This window comes from Photinus pyralis, unplaced genomic scaffold (genome assembly GCF_008802855.1).
Source record: "Photinus pyralis isolate 1611_PpyrPB1 unplaced genomic scaffold, Ppyr1.3 Ppyr1.4_LG4, whole genome shotgun sequence".
Classification (NCBI taxonomy): domain Eukaryota; kingdom Metazoa; phylum Arthropoda; class Insecta; order Coleoptera; family Lampyridae; genus Photinus; species Photinus pyralis.
Genome location: NW_022170511.1, coordinates 16,308,830 through 16,328,357, shown reverse-complemented (window position 1 = coordinate 16,328,357; position 19,528 = coordinate 16,308,830). Strand labels below are relative to the sequence as shown.

The 19,528-nt window shown below is 37.8% G+C and overlaps 1 protein-coding gene across 1 annotated transcript; it reads right to left on the bottom strand.

Annotated features, from left to right (window-relative positions):
• Window positions 1-12,823: 12,823 nt before the first annotated feature.
• LOC116169797 (cytochrome c oxidase subunit 5B, mitochondrial-like) lies at window positions 12,824-13,357 on the bottom strand. The gene is made up of 2 exons (XM_031485970.1): window positions 13,237-13,357; window positions 12,824-13,185 (listed from the first exon to the last, which is right to left on the bottom strand). The coding sequence occupies exons 1-2, from the start codon at window positions 13,304-13,306 to the stop codon at window positions 12,902-12,904; spliced, it is 354 nt and encodes a 117-aa protein (XP_031341830.1). The 5' UTR covers window positions 13,307-13,357; the 3' UTR covers window positions 12,824-12,901.
• Between the last annotated feature and the right edge of the window lie 6,171 nt (window positions 13,358-19,528).

Below are 19,528 nucleotides of genomic sequence, written 5' to 3'. Positions count from 1 at the left end.
GTTTACAATGAACATGAAGAAATACATAAAACTTAAAAACTTGTAACGTTGAACTGTATAGAAACATACGAAGGTGTTTACAATGAACGTAATTTTTACGTACGTATACGTAAGCGATAGTTACGTACGGTTAATGATCATACTTCTATGTAGTATGATCTTTGGTTTATTGTAAACAGCGAAGTAAATTTACGGAAAAAATACGAATATGTACGAGTTACGGTTTATGAAATATTTACGTATACGTCCATTGTAAACAAACACTTAGGCATAAACATGTACAATCAGTTGAGATAACACAACTCGTAAACTAATAATTGCATGTACTTACCTAGGAAAAATCAAAATGGTATCAAGCCTTCAGTTAACATAATTTTATTTAACACGAAAAGTACATGTGAGAATGCCAATAGCAAGTATTGATGTGAAAATAAATTATCGCTCAAGCAGAACATATTTTAAATAGTGAAAATGTTAATGAGAGGGCGCCTACTCGTGTTGCTAAGATGCTAAGAACTGCAATCCGCACGAGACGAGTAGGCAACAGATACAGCGAAAGATCGAACTGTATTAGGTACCTTCTCCATGGAGACAGATTGAACCACTCGCCCACACAAACATCGAAACATCAAATAAGAGAGCCCCCCTTCGTATAGCTAACGCACAAGAACTGCAGCGCGTCACGAATAAGAAAGTAACAGATACAGCGAACAATCAAACTGTATTAGGTACCTCCCTCACGGAATAGTTACGATTCAATCGAGCAGAGTAACATCACACTGATGATCAACTCCTCATGAATACAGAAATAAATACCTAATAAAACAAAAACAATGGTATAATTACCTGTACAGCATTATAACAAACACGATTCATCTAACGGTACTCAAAACAAAGGTATCGAGTACGCCATGATTGGATATCGGCAGGTTATATAAAATCAGCAAAATGTAAATAATAACAAATTGTGACAAGATTAATAGTTAGTAAGTACAAAAAACAATAAAATGGTTACTACCTGTAAATACACCTTCAAAACACCACAAACTAAATAATCAAGAAGAAAAACCCAGGAAACCATCATGCTCTCAACCGACTCCGTCACCATCTTCTTCTTTCTGCCACGCTCTTTTTTTCCCTAGCTTCGTTATGAAAATCCCCTAGTCTTCGACATCTGCGCAGATCGGTCAATTGGTTATATACAGAGCATATCATATTTTTGTTTAAGATGTAAAGGTGTGTTGCCTAACCATAAGGGTGGATTATTACAATGGGAACTTTGAATCCATATAATTTCTATAAATCACTGTTCATAGATCAGAGGACCTTTCCCGAAGGAAATTTCAGTTACATTTACACTACGTAATCCTAATCTAAGGTGTTGCAGGGTCACTTTTAAAGGGAATTTCTCAAAACTCCATTTAATGTTTACGCTAAAAAAAACTCCTGAATTTTTTTGGAGCCTTAGTTGTATACAATAGCCTTTTTTTTCTTTTGGTAACCATTTGACACCGTGCTATAGGAATTTTGGGAGGCTCTTTCTCTCAAAACACCACACTCTCGAAACAATACACTAGCATTTCTGCGAGACTTTTCGGGAGATCGATTTGGGTTTTTTAAAGATTTGAATGACATGTACGTGTATGTACTTATAGCATACCTTCTATTCTGTTTCTTACTTCTATCAGTTCTCCCACCTTCAAAACTAAACGGAACCTTCCTTCCCCTCTTAACTGTAGAGTGTCGAACGCCTAGTATCGTCTGTCTCACCGCAGTTTTTGAATTTTTCTCAAGCCCTTTTACAAATCCTCCTAAGGAAAATCCTGTTTCTCCACGTCTAGTAAAAAAGTGTAAGAGGTAATTTTAATTAATTTATAGTACAGTTTTTTCTTGGTCCACTTTGATTAATTCCATCCCTCTTGCCAGTCACATACTATTTCTGCCCCCGTCCTCCTTTTGTATCTGGCCTTCGCGTCTCAGCAACAGAGTGATTCCACAAGTAGATCGTCCACTGCCACAGTTCGGTAGGCCGCTGAAATGCTAAGTGGAATTTTTCACCCTTACCCCCATGATCATGATTAGTCTTACAAGGTCCAAGGTTCTGCAAGTAGGTACCTATTACAATTTAAAGTATTACCGTATTTCCTTTGTGAGTTCCGGTAAACTTTGCGACTACCAGTTTTGTTATTTTATATTTGAATGTCACTTAATTAATTTATATACAGAGTGTTCCATTTACTCCCTCGTGTTAAATTAAGACAATTGTATGTAAAGTTTGTGTATTAAAAAAATGTATAAAGGATGCTTATTCATTTTCCCTGGCATCCTCACCTTTAGAACTACTCATCCACGTGGTATAAATATGTATTACTCAGTAAGCTGTCATAATATCGAGCCTCTATGAAACCCTTGCGAAATTTATTGGAGTTGATGCTATTCCAAATATTGTCATTAGCCGAGACAATTATTAGCGAGGGGGTTAGCACCTACTGGTGTGTTGTAATCACTTTTAGTCAGTAATTTGCAGGAAACAAAAAACAGTAGAGCTTGATCGAGAACAAAAGGTGATTTGGAACTCGATGACTCATAGACGTCACTAAGGGCGGAGGGTTCCGTCCTAAACTAAAGCTAACGCCCAAACAGCTTGCCAGGTTCTTGTCTAAAATGCTTCAAGACCGATTCACAATCTGAAATTAGCCATACTTTTGTTTGCTTCTTCGGAATTACTGACTAAAAGGGATTACCGCCTGTGTGGCTCAGTGGTAGAACGTTGGGCTACATAGCCGGGAGGTCGGGTGTTCCAACCTGGGTTGAGGCGAGTTTTTCATCTGTGGCAGAGATAGGAATTTACTTAGATCAGTTTCGAGCATTCTGCCGGCTACTCCGAATTAGGTTTTCCAGCAGTTTTCTTAATTGGTAAGGTAAATACCGGAATATGTAGTATAGAACAACTTAAGACCTTCTGCAGGGGCACCTCTAAAAGATTAGCTCTTGCTAATCACTGTATCGCCTAATGACAATATTTGGAATTGCATCAACGCCAGGGTTCCACAGAAACCCCGGAGTTATCACAGCTACCCAGTGAATTTTCAAATAAACATCTCAGAAAGAACAGGTCCCGTTCTGTCTCTTCACCCGTTAGCAGTTACCAGTTACCTGTTCCGTTTCAATATATCTAGTAAGTACATTTTTGGTACATACCCACGTCTACGACCTTCAGTCATTTTGACTTTTGGAACGAACCCACGTGTATGCCCTTCAGTAACATTGGTATTTAGTATAGACAAAAACCATGATCGAATGATCTACATTGCTTGTAGTTTAGACAACAACCAACATAGTATGACCTATACAAAAGTGGTCCTACTGGGAAAGCAGCGGAATTACCTACTGCATGTTACACCACACCCAACCCACTATACATTTACAAAATATCCATGCCCGAACCCGGATTCGAACCAGGGACCCTTAGCACCACAGTTCAAGTTTAACTGAACTGCGCCGCACGGGCCGGCAGAGGGAATAAAATGCATCCAAGGTGCCAACTAGGACTGTTCTTTTCAAGGCCTAACTCCATACATAGGTAGATTTTTATTAATTTTCTTTTTCTTGTAATATTTAATTAAACAAAAGAACCAGTTTTCAAAAATACCTCAATTTATTTTAATTCCATAGTTATGAAGGAAGACTTTGTGAACCTTAGTGATTGAAAGTAATAGGTGATTTCTCTGAGAATGGCGCACATTTATTTTTAAAGCGCAGATCTTCGCAGATGGTGAAAGTCTGTAAAGTAGCTTCACCGAAGGAAACTTATGAAGGTTACTTACCGCTTACTTACTACTTCACATACTTCAACGAATTTACGGTATTGCCAGCTGACAGTGTTGATGGCATCCTTGTTTGGGAAGTCCTTTTGGAAGGAGAGGGATAAATCTCTAACTTAGCGAATTTCGTCGAAATAGCTGACAAGTTTTCCTCAGCAATGAACACTTCGCCACCTTGCGCGAACCCAAGACCAGTTTCCTCCGTTGTATTGCATGATGCAAATTGATCGAGAAATGTAAAGTTTCTTAGTCAAGGTTCATCTCCTTCTTAAACAAGAAATCCACACCTTCGATCATTAACCACTAAAAGAAGTAACCGGCTTCCTGCTACAAGCACAACACCATTGATCCCTACATTTTCTCCCACCATTTGAAACACTAAGTTGTCAATGTAAAAAAATTAACGCCAATGATCTTAAACTTTTGCTGTGGCCCTCGTATAACACTCTATTTTACTTGCTATACAGAATGGTCTCCCTCAGTTGGCGATGTCTAATAAAGAAGTTTCTTATAAGGTATAAAATTCTCATGGATTATGATGTGACAAAGTTTCCTTTAGCTTTTAACGATTTTGTCGTCAGTAGTAGGTAGATGTAGCATTTACCTATAAACCATCTTAGTCACTAAACCGCATTGAGCTATAAAGACATCAAACTTGTGTTGAGAACAACTTCGTGCGTCCCTCCTGGACCCTCAAGCGTAGACTTTGATGGGGCCGTAATCGCAGATAATTGTAGAAGAGAATTAGCTCAACAACAATGTCAGCTTTTTATGTAGACAGCTCGGCTTGTAAAAACATCTCAGTCAAACCGGAAACTAACTTTGTTCATCCGGAGGCGACTTGTGATTTTATTCTCGTAGGGTCCCCATTCGTATAATGCACTTCTCATAAAAGGAATCTCCCGTAATTTCTAAGCAGATAGTAGAGAAGGAAGTAAATACAATTACGTGAGATCACTTTATTACAGTTTTTCGTGTAGCTCTCTCTAGCTGACATCTCAGTGTATTATATGGCAGTCAACTTTTTTATGGCGATTGAAAGACAACTGTTTTTGTACGTCAAAAGTTTTGAAGTTTCTATTTTATTTTATGTTTTCAAGCTTACCCGAAAAGCTTTAGTGGTCTTTTTGTAAACGACTAACTTATACACAAATGTCTTTTGATGTTTATGAATGCTTCAGAGAATATAATTCCTTTATTAATGTCGCCTTAGATGTTTTTACACGTAAATTTATTGATGATTGAGTTTTCCTTCAAGATTTTTACAAGCACATTTTTTTGGGTATTTATCTACGGCATTTCATATCGTTCGAATAGACAGGGTGACTTATTTGCATGAGGATCTCGATCTCCAAAGGTTGGTAGCTTTATTAGCATAAATAACTGGCGTAGAGGGGATTTTAATATAAACTATAGATTTTTAGAAAATAATACAAGCAATTACAGTTTCCAATGAAAAACTAATAAAAAATTTGTTATTTCTCAAACTAATGGATATGAAAATTAAGCAACGTCGACTGGGTCTATATCGGAAATTTTCCAACAAGGCTCTCAAAGGAGAATGCCATGGGTATCTATCTATACACGTACTTCTAACAGTTTATTTTCTTTAAGTACGTTTTTGATTTACGGTCACTGTAATTAATTGTTTGAGATTCGCCGGCATACCGAAAATGAAACTGTCATGTCGTTGATGGCGTCATCCGTCGGTAGATTTCCTTCGCAATGCATCTTGATGCATAGACCATGTACCAACTTTCGTAAAGGTATCTACAATATTATCTCTGTTATTATTAAAAATCTGATTTTTTTAAACTTTACCACCCCGTATCTCAAAAATTAAAATGTGTAGGTTATACGTTCATAAGAAGTTTTTTTTTAAATACGTCCAAGAATCATCTCCTTAAATATTAGCATGTCTTTAAGGAACACCCTGTATAATTCGTTTAGTTCTTGTGCTTTATCTGATGCAGAATAAGTTTATCGCATAACAAACGGATAAGTGCACGACGAAGGTGTTTCAATTGTTGTGAAACTGCTTTGAGCAGATGAGTTTAAGATGCATATGATTGGTTCCATAAGGTCATATTTCTAGCCCTATACGGTACGACAGATAGCAACATTGGGTGAGATAATATTTTCCTTTAAATTTAACCAAAATAAGCTTGTGTAGGATGTTGCTACATATTAGTAACGTCAGGAACGTTTGTTTAACTCAAGCATCTGTGGTTCCTGTTAGTCAGAGCCGTCTTTAGCAAATGCGAGGCCTGGAGCGAAACATTTTTACGGGTCCTTCTTTGACAATGATTGCCGGGGTTGGGGGTGGATTCCCTCGGCGGAGGGGAGTCCTCCCCCGGAAATGTTTGCAAAATTATACTGCGAAGTCGTCATTTTAAGCACTTTGCACTTTGAATGACTGTCACGGGGTGAAAGAGAGGGGAGGAGATCATGCAAGGTTCGGGCTCCGTCACCCGTCACCCCGCCACCACTACCAAACGATGTTTTGTATTTGATTCTTTTGTTCGCGACTAATAGCTATCGCGTACGAATGAGAATCTCGTTCGTAGGATTTTTAATTATTCAACAATTGAACATATTGGGCTGGTAATTAGGTAGTTATTTTAGGTAACGGTACGTATATCTGTATATTATTATATTATGTTCATTCAACCAAAACGTTTACTTATTTTTTAGCGCGAGGCCTGGAGCGGCCGCTTCACTCACTCCACTCCACCTTAAGAACGGCTAACTGCTCTTAGTAATACCTCGCTATCATCGCTAGCCGGCCCGTGTGGAGCAGTTCAGTTGAAGCTGGACTGTGGTTCTAAGGGCCCCTGGTTCCAATCCGGGTTCGGGCATGGATATTTCTAAATATATGGAGGGTTGGCTTGGTAGAGCAGCCTTGGATGAAACCCCGCCCACTCAAAAATAAAAGCAAAATAAATAAATAAATAAAAATAAATAAATCTCCAAAGTTTAACATAGACCTTTGTTACAGTGCCGTATAGTAACGAAATTAAGGGACTGTGTGCTCCAACGTACTTACCTACTCGCAGGAGTATGGGAGGTGTTGACTTGACTTTTTCCAAAATGATATCATTGGCTCACGTACAAATTGTGACTTACCAGTAAAATTTTGAAAAATTTCTAGCAAAACACAAGGTGCTCGTAAAATTCTGATGAATTGTGAAATATTCAAACTAGGCAAGCCATTTCCAAACCTTCCTCTACCCCTTAGTAACCTATACTCTTTTTAGACACGTTGTAAGGCCACAGTTGCGCAAAGGGGTGAACTGCCTTTTAATTGGCCACTGCCCTTCACCTTTCCTTGTATATGCCACAAATACCTCTGATTCGGGATCGGTTGGTGTATGTTGTTTTGCCTACATTCCAGAGGTGTGCATAAACTTACTCCCTTTTTACACTTGGTCGCACACTTCAGGATTCGTCACATATGCATAAAACTACTCCTTGTAAAAAGACAATATATTATATTATCAAATAAATTAATAAAAAAAAGTAATTAAAAAACAAAACATACATTAACTTCTGGCTGAATGCGTCCCAAATCCGGATTCAACAGGTGGCAACTATATTGAAGTCTAGAGTCTATGGATCACCCTGAAAGCACTTGAAAGTTCTAAACTTCATTTGGAGCTTGCAAAACCGCTAGATGGTTCTGAGCTTCCAGTGTTCCCTTGATCTTTTCCAGGCCTTACCTATAGGAGCCTTATGAAACTTTTCCAAATCGGAAAAAACTTTATAAACGGTTTCAAGGGTTTGTAAACTTTTGGTTGGATGTTCAAATGTTTAAAAAAGCACATAAAACCCCAGAACAAAAAACTTAGAAGGGAAACGTAAACGGGAACAACTGAGTACAAACATAATTAGTTTGGAGAACATTCAATAGAGGGCGCATAGTTAGCGTGCGTGTTAAAGTTACTAAATCTAGTAACTTTAGTGCGTGTTCGCCATTATGACAGTTGAATTTTGAATTTTGATTGACGGCTTATTGTGCTTTAAGTATAATTACTATTCATTATTACAATGAATTCTGCATACACAAGTCGAGAACGTACATGTTGTGTGACAAATTGTGAAGACGTTTCCCAAAAATGGAGCCCGAAGTTTTTAAGAATCGGTTTAGAATATAATGTGGAAGAAATTTACACAAAAGTTTTTGGTTTGTGAACGTCATTTTTCTGGATGCGCTTTAGAACCTGGAACACGAAGAGATTTAAAGCGTGTGGCAGTTCGCACATTATATTAGCAGGTAACACTAATTGAATTGTAATAAATTGCCACATATTTTATTTTTAGAACGATCTGGAGAGCATCATACAGTAGAGTTCCATGAAGTTGATCTTGTATCTTATATAATCGTATTAAATTAAATATAACTCCTTGATTGGATTAATTGAAGTTGTTACTTATAAAACAAGTGCCCTGTACTCTTTGAAGGCCCTGACTGGTGAGGTGCATCCGCATTAAACTGAATTTATTTGGAACCCTAACAAATAAAATTGGACTTCACTGGCTGGATTCATTTACCTTTTAGGTTTCAGCTAGTCAAATCCAATGTTATTGTTACAGATCCGGAGAAATTCACTATAATGCGGACGTAACTTACATTTTAATATTTAAATTTGGCGCCATTCACGCAAAAGCTGCTGAGAACATACACGAGATGGCGTGTCATTTTTACATTACACATAGATATATAAATACCTAGATACAGCCATCCTTAACAAACGTACCTCGGTTTTTAAAAAACATATCAAAGAAATTTGTACATCTCTCCATTACTTTCTAACCAAGATGAAACATGTTCTATCTCTTTTTATTGCCTTAACCACTATGTCGTACGCGGATCGGACGCTTAAAACAAACTTATCGCGTCCCATATAAGTCATGTGACAGTTGACACATTTCACGATCGCGCGAAATCAAATCTAACTAAAAATATTCGCCCTAAACATGATGGGCGGTTTTTTCACTAAATATTATGTAATTATTGCGTTATCAATTGAATACGAATAACATTAGTGCTTGCTACAATGATAGACGCGTCCATAATTGTTATTCCTGAAATAGTTTTATTACATAGAGCTACGCCATTCAAATTTGGGATTATGTTTACCTTGTTTGGCATGATGTGCTGCAGTGAATTCATTGCTGGCTTGCAGAATATCAAAAAAACCGTAAGTAAGTAAAGTTTATGTTCAACATTTTAATTTTAATTGCATGGTTTTAGGCGTAATGGTAAAGGAAATTAAGTTGCGACAGGAAGTGAATTCGTTTCCAATTATCATTTTGGCCTATATGATGTTGATGCAGTGCGTTTGTATCATGATCACAAAGAAGGATCCGTGCAATATTCTTAGGAAAACGAGTTTTTAGACTGTGTGTGCGTGCAATATCAAATTTTGGTCGCTACGCGTCTTGCCTACCTTTCGGCATATGTCCATTCGGTGGGGTTTCTTTTTGAAATTATAGTACTAATTGTAGTAAGTAAGCTACACGTGTACATTTATTTAAAATAAATACAACACCTTAACAATGATATCCAATTGGTGATAATACTCATTTAGTGAACATTCATTACGTTTGTAAAAGCTCACAATCCGAATCATCGTCAGATGAAATTGACAAATTCGAATCATCACTGTCATTATTAACACTTATTATAAAGTTCAGCAACATCAACCAAATATAACTTCTCTTTTAAATTAATCACTTTCCACATGTTCACACACTTTCTTCCAGTTGTCAGCTGTAATTTTTTCAAATTCTTCATTTGCCAGCTTTCTAAGTAACATCTTCCATTTTAAATGCAACATTTCTTGCTGCTATGCGATTTAAATAAATAAAAAGGCGGTTTATTTATGTTGTAAAGTCTCAAATCTGATAATTTTCTGTGTGATTTGTGCTAACAATTTGATTGACAGTTATAATAAATAATGCAAATCTTGTCTTCCATGCTCAGGGTACCTCTATAAAGGATAGCGCTATACGTAATTAATGTGCCGAAAGTGATGGTAATAGATGGTACGTCCTTTTGAACTATGTTGGGGTATGGCTGTATCTATGTATTTATATATCTATGACATTACACTACAGTTTCCATTCTAAGTTTGTTGTTCTATGATAAAACTGATTCCAATAAATTCAGGGTACGACCCCTTCATTCAAGTGTCAGATTTTCAGAATCTCTATAAAACTTTGAAGTCCCCAGTCACATATTTCACGTTGCCCTTTAAAAGTTGTTAGATCTCAGAGCTTTCTCGACTCTTTTTAAACGTCTTTTCGTTCGACTAGCTCTAGAAACGATTACGACTCCCGAAATCTCTAGCAAAAACTCTTAAATAAATGGAATGCACGTAAAAACCATGGACATGGTTAGAAAATATTGAAAATCTTTCTAAATGCAGTCTTAGAAAAGATTTGCAGAGCACTAAACGCTTTCAGACGCATACAGACAGACAAACATTTATTTAGACTACAAACTACAGAGTGGCCCCACGAGAGGTATACAGAGGGTATTAAATTTAGAAATTTCGAAAAATCCTCGAACACGTCAACTTTGTATTCGAGGATTTTGGAATACAAATCACGAACCCAAGTCTTCACCCCTCTACGTAGGGAGCTTAACCCCTAAAATTTGAAATGAAATCCTATGGCAAATGGTACATTATTTGAAAGCCAATTTAATCGTGATTACTAATCTGCTTTGCTTTTTAAATTCTATTGATTCGTTTCGGAGAACTGACAGGTTCAGTTAAGTTTAACAAACGAAGCGTCAAAATAAAATTTTAATTGACGTGTTTGAGGATTTTTAGAAATTTCTAAATTTAATACCCTAAAAGCCCCCTGTATACTTCTCGTTGGGCCACTCTGTATATAGAAATAAAAGGTACTGCAATCCTGTGTGATATCCGACATTGACGATCATCATTATTCTGGCGAAATAGAAATGCTAAAAAATACGTTAAATTAAAAAAATTCTGCCTCGGCCGGGAATCGAACCCGTGCCGCCAATTTTCCATAAATGATTATCATTATTATCCCTATCTTGTTTTGGGCCCTCAACAGGCATGCGCCCAATTACAGAGTGACCCGTCGAACGATCGGAACGAAATTCGAAACGGTCAAAGAGAACCGCCAAACGCGTTTACTGTATAAATTTCATCAAAATCGGCCATTTTGTTTTCGCATTGTAGCGAAAGTACGTTGTCGAAGTTTAAAAATCGCGTTGCTCCCTACACAGATCGCATTTATGGACCGATTGGAACAGTTCAACGACCGATACGTCCCAAATGTCTTCCGATTGGGGCCGTTACCTTTAGTTACCCCGATTTTCTAGACGTTTTTTTGGAAAAAATTTGAAAGTGAATTGTCGTTTTTTTCGAAAAAATATTAATATCTAGGCAATACCCTAATTTACGATGTCCATATTAGATACCCTTAAAGAGGGACTTGAAACGCTTCTAACCTATAAATTTCATTCGGATAGGATTATTAGTTTTTGAGTAATTAAAAAAAAAATTTTTTAATTAAAAAAAAAAATTATTATTATTATTATTATTATAGATTCGTATAAACCCGAGTAAACGGCGGGAGTAAATGTAACTCTCAGTAAAAACGCGAGTAAACGGCGGGAGTAGATTTAACACGCGGGTAAAAGACGTGAGTAAATGTAACTCTATTCATAAACGCTAGTAAACGGCGGGAGTAGCACACACCACCGCGTCATTCCGACGATGACAACCCCCAAAACGTTTCATATTCGTAGAAAAAAGTAAGTTTATAAGTAGGTAATGGCGTAAAGGAGAAAGACGAAGAGAGAGAGAGAGAGTATCTATCTACTTCTACTACTACTACTACTACTATAAAGACGGACGATGTTTTTTTAAAAATTTTTCGTTTACGTCCACGCAAGTGAGAGGAGGTAAAAAACGTTCAACAACAACAAAAAATTTTACTTCCTCTAAACGATCAAGTTCGGTCGACTTTCCCACGCGTCCGTCGACGGTAGGCCGACGGGCGTCGGTCCGAAGACCTCGCTAAATCGTTCGATTGGTAGTAGCGACGGGCGGTGTGTACAAAGGGCAGGGACGTAATCAACGCGAGCTTATGACTCGCGCTTACTGGGAATTCCTCGTTCATGGGGAAGAATTTCAAGTCCCAATCCACTAGCACGAAGGAGTTTCAGCGGATTACCCGCGCCTCTCGGGCGAGGGCTATCTGCGCACACGCTGATTCCTTCAGTGTAGCGCCGCGTGCGGCCCAGGACATCTAAGGGCATCACAGACCTTGTTATTGCTCTCTATACCGCATATTCTAATGACATTTGGAATTTATTTGTTTATTTATTTATATATTTATATATTTATTTATTTATATATTTATTTATTTATTTATTTATTTATTTATTTATTTATTTATTTATTTATTTATTTATTTATTTATTTATTTATTTATTTATTTATTTATTTATTTATTTAGACACGTCTCGTTCAGACGATTCATTTTGCCTTTGAGAGTACTCTCCTCCGACAAACCGGTTGCGAAATATTCATTCTTAAAGTTTTGGAATATGGTTTCCCTCCAATTCGGAAGGTATCAGCCATCGTCGGGCTAAAAAAAGTCGCATGATAAGACTAAAAACACAGTAGTCGGTTTTGATCGCCGAATCAGCAGCCTCTTGTTATATCCCACACAAAACGGTAAACTATTCGGCTTAGAAAATATGAAAATTGCAATGTTGTCACTATCAAAGATGGATTCTCATTATTTTTCATATCCCATAAAGCAGGTCATTCTTCAATTTCCAAATAAACCAATAGTTCAAAATCAATAATACGAAACATTGTGGAAAATCTAGGGCTTATTCCGCAGATTTTTTTTATTGAACACTCTTAGTTTTAAGGTGCCCTCTATCCATTTTTATTAATTTCATGATCGTACCTGGGGTGATTATTAGCGTCACGTCAAATGAATTGAATTGGCGAAAATTTTATTCAATTTAACTTTTATTGAAGTATAACAGCAACGTTATTGCGGATTAAAGTAAAGCACTAGACGGGTGCTTTGTAAACCAGCTTGAACCAATAACCACATTCACAGCGTTTAGGATGTCCTCGGTGAAGCCACATGTAGCTAATGCTCGAAACGTGCTCGTTGCAACGACAACCGACGATACGTTTGTCATACGCGGATGGTATTTCCGTTGGACAGTCCTTGGTACCCGGGCCACGTTCCATCCCAACATCGTCAAAGGGATGCTTGTTGCCCGCCATGATCGCAAGCAGTTCTCTTTTTTCAATGCCGGTAGCGACGTCCAACGGGTGGCCTAACGTTACTACAAACAAATAACTGTTTATTGAACAAAGTACTGAAAGATAGTACCTACCTTTTACCTTAGTACGAACATTCGAAATGGTCTTTTGTTGAATAAAACGTTTGACGCACATTAATGCCATTGCTTGACAGATTATTGAGTTTGTTTTGCGGATTGCTGCGAATTACACCGGTTTCAACTACAACTAACAGTCAGTACATTTATCATTTCACAGTTACAATGATTACAGTGATTATTGCACTGTACAGCACATATTCGAAGTTGGGTTTTTTTTAATCACCAGGAAAAGGCTGTATTGAAGGAAAACACGATTAAAAAGCTAAAAATGTTCAGTTTTCAAAATATTGGCTATTTAAGATTTTTAGCATTGGAAATACATGCTTATGTTTTTTTTTTTACAGATACATTGAAAAGTATTCAAATACTTAAAAAAATAAGTATTCAAATACTTTAGAATTTTATTTTTTTTTTACATTTGATACTTATTTAACACCTATTTTACATTATAACTTACATGTATTTAATAAAAAAAAAAAAAAAGGTTTCAAGATTTAAGAAAGGAAGAAAATTTCATTTAATATGTTTTGTATATGGGTATGAAGTTACCAGTTTCGTCAAACAGAAAAGAAGACAGTGGTGTCGGGTCAAGCATTCATTGTACCGTACTCGGCCGCAATCGGTAGATTAAAGAAAAGTCGCGGATACTGTCCATACGGTACTTACTTAATAGTGCGCAATTGTTTGTTAATTCCAATCTAAAATTCTCGCGCATCTCCTTTGATAGTATTAGGAGCATGTTATGATGAGGGTTATTATTCACATAGTCTACGTTTGCGACACGAGCGAGCTTGCGAGCGAGTGGAGTAAGTGATCCCTTGTGAATAAGGCTTATTTGTGTTTTACGTATGGCGTTATACGGTTATCATTTCCAATGTTTTCGATGGTTGCATGGATTGCGAAATCTGTTAATTTTTCTATTGTAATAATGCTATTAAGTACGGTTTTACGTGGTAAGAAAGAGTGACTTTTCAAATATTTGAGATAGACTACTTTATATAAAGTTGATCTTATTTTTGAAAAATCCTTCGTAGTTTCTGTTGGCATTTGCACAGTTTGTGGAAAGCATCGACATACCACAAGACATAGAAGGAATAAGACAGTTATAAAGTGAACGTAATTTTTTTTGATTTTTAAATTCAATTTTTAATGCTAGTTTTTGAACTTCTGTATTTATGTATCAAATATCTATACAGCTTACTAAATTGGCAATTATGATTTGGGCTCCGAACGTCATTTTTTGACATACTAATTAAAATGTCAAAACGCTAAATATCGTAAAATCTGAAAAGAAAACGTTTAGGGTGATCCATTAAAAATAAGCAAGTGGCACAAACTGCGGGTATGTGCCACCAACTTGAAAATATTTTAGATGAATTGTGGAACCAGAGTAATAAATAGTATGACAGGTGTCAGTTGAGTTTGAAAGTAAATCAATTGAATATAAAGAACAGTTTCAAAAATGATTCATTATCTATGCCACCCTGTATATTGACAGCCACCAAATTTGATAACAAAAAATTGATATGTTGTGTCTAAACCCATTTGTTAAAAATGCGATCAGAAGACTATGTAGCTATATAATATGAACTTGCAGTTTGTGTTTTACATGATGAAATCTGTAGATTTACGTATTTTGAGGCCGATTCTAAATTCGTTAAACGATTGCGCCTTTAGTAATTAATGACCCCCATAACAAAGTAAAAGCCTGTAAGTAAATATCGATTTGGAGCCGTTTCGATGTACAAATTAATTTAAAAACAATCTTATGTGAAAGTAAAGACGTCGAACATTGAAACGACAACTTGATGAACCATCCGAAGAGAAACGTATTATTCGAGGTCGGTGTGTATATTTTTCAGCGGCATAATACCTTTTTACGATCCCCTTATCATGAAAAGGGAAATTGGCGATGTTTCAGCGAAATAAGTGAGAACAACCGAGAGGCGAGTGATTACCATTATCCTGAGAATAATCCGCGTTCTTGTAGTGTTTAATAGAACGCGTGCACAAAACAACTGTTGTACAAGGAACAGGTCCTTGTTTTATCAGGATAAGGTCTGGTTGCGGTCCGCCGAATATAAACAGGCAATTGTCTGAAATGAAGCAATCAGTGGCTCAGGCGGCGATAAGAGCCTGGCGTAACGACCGCCATGGGAAACATTAACAGACTCCTCGTCAGATTACTTGCACATCTCCTGTTGGAAGTGTAAAAGAAATAAGGACACATGCCGCAATTGTTCTTTTGCTCTTCAATTTTCGATTTATTTTCGTTTATTCACTCACTACGTAGTATTATGACGGTAATTGCGTGAAGGTGCAATGAAAGTGGCTGTACATTAATTTTATTATTATGTGCGATCACTTAAACGATATGAGAGAAAGAACCGTGCATTTCTGCAACCTCCTCTTACCAAAAATTAAGTGAAAATTTATTTCTCATTACATTCAAATTTCTGTACGTCATTTCAAATATATTTTTGAAAGTTTAGAGCGTTTATCATGTACAGGGTGCTGGGTGAATCAACGATCGCGCGGAGAAACTTAATGCCTTGAAGATAAATAAGATTTTTCGATAGAGTGCTTTTATGTTATGATATGGTTGAATATTCTCCACATTTTAAATATATTTTGAATTATACAGGATGCATTCACAAAGTAGGGCGCTAAAAAAGTACATTTTTTAAACGGAATCCCGTGTATTTCAATGCATTTTTTATTCTACGTGTCATGTTACGACTTTTATTATATGGGGAATATACGAGGAAATTGTAGTATTAAAGATAATTCGATTTTTAATTTGGCATTGGCAACGGTCATTTTATTGTCAAAATTACTACTTAAATTTTGATTCCACAAGCTTTATCTATATCTTTTATCCTGAGTAAAGTAAAAGTCAAATAAATCTACTATAAAACAATTCAAAATAGATTTTATCGGGTGTTTTCTTTGTAGGTCCAAAGTTACAAAAATCTCAATTTTTTTATGAAACACCCTGTATATTTTTCTGTCATCTTTTAGCTCTTCTAAAAACCTTCAACTTTTGGTAATATGTTCTACACCTGTCTCTGATTGTTTTCGAAATATCTTGGTTTTCGTGTTTTTTATATTCTAATCCTAAATAAGTTATAATTTACGTAATACCGAGGTGACTGGCAGAGCGGACTCGCTGGCGCGATACCTGGGAAAACCTTTCGTTAGAATTTTACTAGAAATTCCAGCGACTACGCCACTGGATAGAATCCGAAAATGATTTCATTTGCATACTGCACACTGACGGTCACCGGCAACATATGCAACGAGCGTGTGTGCCATGCTCGGTGCTATGTACAACTTGAAGTACTTATACCGTTCAGGCGTACACACAACAACCTCAATGCACCAGGCCGCGACCCGCACCATCAGTGATGGGTATAGGGCGTCTTGGCAGTCCTCGGAGAACATTCCTGTTTAACTGACTCCACAATGGAGTTGGTAAGAAGAACTACTTTGCCCTGTAAGTCGGCAGGAACCGAGAGGCGCTCCCCGAGAGGGCATCCTCTAACTTTTTCTCCAAAGAGATGTTTTTAAAGAAGAATATCCGTTACCTTGGGGCTGCGATAACCATTTTGGACGGCTACCTTGCATTGCAGTTTAATTTCAAATGAAATTATTCTATGATCAGACGTAGTCGCTTCTGGAGTGACTTGCCAGTTCATCATATGGTCAGAGATACTCGATGATGTCCGACTGAGATCAATCATAGTCTGGCTTCGGGTACTTACGAACGTGGGTTCGCTGCCCTGATTGACAATCGTTAGATTAGTACTTGTCAGATATTTAAGTAATGATTTATTAACTCCGTATAGGGTTGACGTTAGTGCTCCCCCCTTTAGTATGCTGAATATTTCTGTCACACGATGTACTGATGCTATTCCTACTTGAGCTTTGCCCTGTATGTTACAGCTTACCTGTATAGTCGTGATATCAAGGCAGCAGAAGAGCTTCAACATGGCTAGGAACATAAATACATCTTTTTTTCTTGCCGATTATCAAAGAAAACGGTTCCTTTTGTGCCTGATCCTTTTCCTCAATGCTAGCTATCAGCCTCCCTTGAGGTTGATATTGCATAGCTGCGTGGAAGAGATACCAGCTGCTTCCCTTTGACCAGGAATTCTGCACCTCTGAGCGCCGCTTGAACGGCACAAGGACGTCAGGTTCCCCCCAGATCCAGATAGCAGCCTTACGGGGCCTAGGAAGGCAGTCTTCCTCTCGCCTGAGTACCTCGAACCCCTGAACGTGGGTGCTAGTGTAGCGCTTTTTAGGGTGAACAGATGCTGGCCAAGAACATGGGTCACTTGATTTTGTACCATATCTGCCTGGTTAGCCGTTAGCCTACCCAGAGCGTTATCGGTATCTATGATCATTACTTTGAGTTGTCTTTCAGCAGCTTGCTTCTAGCTACTGCGCAGTGCTCCAGCCTTGCTTATACCCGCCTCTATAGTTGAGGCTGTGGATTGCCCTTCTTCCTCGGCGGTTGGCTCGGTGTTTAGTCATCCGGCCTCTCCCCTTTTTCTCTCCGTCTATCCGTTTGGCCGCCTGACCGGAGTTATCTCGAGGAGCCTTCTGGGTCAGGCTTGGGTCACGGGAGGTACGTGGGTGGTTTGGAGGTGACTGTTGGAGAAGTTTGATCAATTTAGTCCAGCCTGGCCATCTTTCTCCTTTTCTCCTCGGCGCCGGAGATGCGCTTGCGTGGTTTGGTGTGTTGCTGAGGCTCGGTTACCTGTGACATAGCTTGAGGGGTATCCTGGGACGCTCCTTTTGTTCTATTGTTTTGATTAGTATCTATGTCTAGCTCCGCACCCACTATAGAGCCCAACAAGGGGACGTGTGCATTAGTAAATTTCAAAGAAATATCGACAATTTTAGTGCGATATTCCACTTCAAATGCGCTTTTAAAGAGACCGCCATTTCGTATGACACTTGCGATATAACAATAAAGTTGACGTTAATTTCGGGCACACATCAATCCATAACGTTCCCGAAACTTGTTTAAACGCTTATCCCAAATTTTTTGCGAATTTTTGAGATCAAAATTAAAATAAGCGCAAAATTAATTAAAAACGAGTTCGGCAAACTTAGTGATGACGTCATCACAAAAGTATTTCGAATCGCCTACGTCACTTTTGCAGACCTTCGGGAGAAATTTTACTACGGCGCGGCGGCTACCTCCACGTTCTAGACGAAAAAGAAAGAAAAAGCTCGGGAACAGGTCCGTACACGGATTTTGTGCCGAAATATCGTCGTGCGGACACTCTATTCGAAAACGCACGTTTTCTTGCTCCGGAAGACGTCAAAGTTGCAAAACTAAAAAACCCGGTTTTTGGAGAGCGACTGTCCACGTCTTGTGGCCCCCAAACGAAGTTATCGCTTTTAATAGAACCACGACAGAAAAACCTCTTCCGGTCGTCCACGAGCTCTTAATGTCTGATGAAAGTAGTAGTTTTCGAGCTACGATTTTGTTCGTTTTTTTTCGATTTTTTTGTTCCTTACGGCTGCCACCGAAACTGTCGCCGAAAGAATTTTCTCCGCCCCTGAGGGAGCTCGAAGCAGCCTCTGAGCCACGCACATTCTTGCTAATTGCCCTAAGCAACGCGAATTTACGTAAACAATGCTTGAAAATTTCATCAAAGTCGCCTCGCCTCATTTTTGAAGAAATTAAAAATGAAAATTGAGAAATTGCCTTATTTCCGTCTTTAAAAGCGGATGCCTTCGACCATATTGTAAAAATCAGAGGTTGTACAGCAGAATTCCATGGTGGTTTGCCCCTCGGATTAACCATTGTTTGAGAAGCACATTATATTAAAAATCCACCAGCATCTAATTAAGTGGCTCTGCGCAGACGCAATCCATTTTTTTGTTTCAATTGGTTTTTGTAAAGAAGCGGCAAAATTTCAGAAAAATAGCCCACAAATAAGAAAGGTATGTGCTTAGTATGCCCTATTCATTTTTCACACAAGGTTTCAGTTTGGTTTTATAGGAATCACTTTCCCTTACAATTTTAGAAAAATATAAGAAAGTTGGGTGTACGCATGCGCAATCCTTTTTTTAAAACACGCGTGCACAATAGAGCCAATTTTGTTAGCGCATTTTTAAGAAGTAAAAAATCACACGTTCTACCCTTGATGGCCGAAATGAATTGGTTTGTACAAACTATAACTTTCCTGCGCGACTCCTTTTCGAGATCAGTAGATCGCCGGGGGGAAAGAGGGAAGGGGTAGAATGTTTTTAATTTTTCATGGTATTC

Coding starts and splice junctions, on each gene's coding strand:
- LOC116169797 (XM_031485970.1), bottom strand. CDS start 13,306: ATGGCATTAATGTGCGTCAAACGTTTTATTCAACAAAAGACCATTTCG. Junction 13,186..13,236: donor TGTTCGTACTAAGGTAAAAG/GTAGGTACTATC, acceptor ATTTGTTTGTAG/TAACGTTAGGCCACCCGTTG.